Source organism: Mesitornis unicolor, unplaced genomic scaffold (assembly GCF_000695765.1).
Source record: "Mesitornis unicolor isolate BGI_N332 unplaced genomic scaffold, ASM69576v1 scaffold17736, whole genome shotgun sequence".
Taxonomy (NCBI): Eukaryota; Metazoa; Chordata; class Aves; order Mesitornithiformes; family Mesitornithidae; genus Mesitornis; species Mesitornis unicolor.
The window spans coordinates 42,872-44,940 of record NW_010191844.1 but is presented as its reverse complement, the minus strand read 5'-3'; the positions used below and the strand labels follow the sequence as shown (position 1 = coordinate 44,940).

Genomic DNA, 2,069 nt, shown 5'->3' with positions numbered 1-2,069 from the left:
GACCGGCTTCTCTGTTCCAGGATCCTGCTGACCGTGGTGGTGATCTTCAGGATCCTCATTGTGGCCATTGTAGGGGAGACGGTGTACGATGACGAGCAAACTATGTTTGTCTGTAACACGCTGCAGCCAGGCTGCAACCAGGCTTGTTACGACCAAGCTTTCCCTATTTCGCACATAAGGTACTGGGTGTTCCAGATCATCATGGTGTGCACTCCCAGCCTTTGCTTCATAACATACTCTGTTCACCAGTCTGCTAAGCAGAGGGAACGGAGGTACTCCACTGTCTTCCTCACCTTGGAGAGAGACCAGGATTCAATGAAGCGTGAGGACAGTAAGAAAATCAAGAACACGATTGTCAATGGGGTGCTGCAGAACACTGAGAACTCCACCAAAGAGGCAGAACCAGACTGCTTAGAAGTGAAGGAAATCCCCAATCCTGCTATCAGAACTACAAAGTCAAAGATGAGGAGGCAAGAAGGCATTTCTCGATTTTATATCATCCAAGTGGTCTTTCGAAATGCCCTAGAGATTGGATTCTTAGTGGGACAATATTTTCTGTATGGATTCAATGTCCCTTCCATGTACGAATGTGACAGATACCCTTGCATTAAAGAAGTTGAGTGCTATGTCTCTAGACCCACTGAGAAGACTGTATTCTTGGTGTTCATGTTTGCTGTCAGTGGGATCTGTGTGGTGCTCAATTTGGCAGAACTGAACCACTTGGGCTGGAGAAAGATCAAAATGGCAGTGAGAGGAGTACAGGCAAAAAGGAAATCCATATACGAAATCAGAAATAAGGACCTGCCAAGAATGAGCATGCCTAACTTTGGCAGGACTCAGTCAAGTGACTCAGCTTATGTGTGAGGCTGTGACAGAACTGAAACACTGTGCCAGGTGGAACAGACCCAGACACCATTAGGGAAAGGTACATTGCTTAGGCAAGCATTTTATCAAACCACCAAGAAAGCCATTAAGGTATTGGATCTGCACTTACTGAACTAGCTGCAAAATGCAGTGCTATGTAAAAGACTGAAAAAACAGCTATAAAACCATGCTTGATCTAGCCTTACAGCACAGCTACTATTATTCCTACTTTTCTTTCTAACGATTGGGTATTATCTGTTGGTGGAGCAGCTTTTTGATCATCTTTAGGATAAGTTTACAGTTTGGACTGTATGACTAATTGTTGTAAATGTGTAGAATGTTCATATTAAAAATCTGCAAGGATACTCTATATGGGGTGGGATGGGGTGGGGAAACTGTTGCAATGTGCAGATGTAAGCATGTTTTAAAAGGAGGGTAATTGCACTGTAAGGAACCTAACCACAGCTCAATCAGGATATCTGCGTTCACCTATCTCACAGATGTCTTATATCATTTTGCTTGTCTAAATCACAGAATTCATTCCTGGTGTGTATTACGAACTATTTTCTATCATAGATTATGCATCAACTAGTTATGCTAAACAATAAATGCTGAATATAATTTTGCCATTTTTTTTTTGTTTGCCTGTCCACACACACACACACACACACACACACACCGGAGACCTTAATCATCTTATGTTAGTTGTGATCTGCAAAATACATCAGTACTTTTCAGTTCACTCCCTAATATGTGCATGAAGAAGATGGAGTTGGTTCATGCCAGCCAAGTTCTGTATTTACCTACAATTACCTACAATGACACACATACCAAAGGAACAGAGTTCATTGCTTTTAATTGTGACTATATCACCTTTTCTCTCTGCTCTTATTTATATAAGTGCCATACTTGAAGCATCTAACTCTGTACTTAGTCAAAAGGTTGTCTTGGGATACCAGCTGGAATAAAGTGGTTTTATACTCTCCTTTGTTTATTTTATGCTATTTGTTTAATCATTGCAATTGTGTAAAAAGTAGCTAAAATATCTATTGATAAATAAAGTACTTGCCTTTTTTTTTTGTAAGCCAGAGAGATTGGTTCTTCTTTATTACTGTAAGCAATTGTAGAAACATAGACGGTCAAAATAATTGACTTACAACAATTATTCTTCAGGGTTTGAAGTGTCTTGTTGATATTCTAAACTC

The 2,069-nt window shown here is 40.3% G+C and overlaps 1 protein-coding gene across 1 annotated transcript; it reads left to right on the top strand.

Moving 5' to 3' along the window:
• The first annotated feature begins 24 nt into the window (after positions 1-24).
• On the top strand, positions 25-1,024 carry GJD2 (gap junction protein, delta 2, 36kDa). The gene has a single exon (XM_010186880.1). The coding sequence runs from the start codon at positions 103-105 to the stop codon at positions 862-864; it is 762 nt and encodes a 253-aa protein (XP_010185182.1). The 5' UTR covers positions 25-102; the 3' UTR covers positions 865-1,024.
• The last annotated feature ends 1,045 nt before the right edge of the window (positions 1,025-2,069 follow it).

Excerpts from the sequence above, each read along its gene's own strand:
- GJD2 (XM_010186880.1), top strand. The coding sequence starts at position 103 with ATGTTTGTCTGTAACACGCTGCAGCCAGGCTGCAACCAGGCTTGTTAC.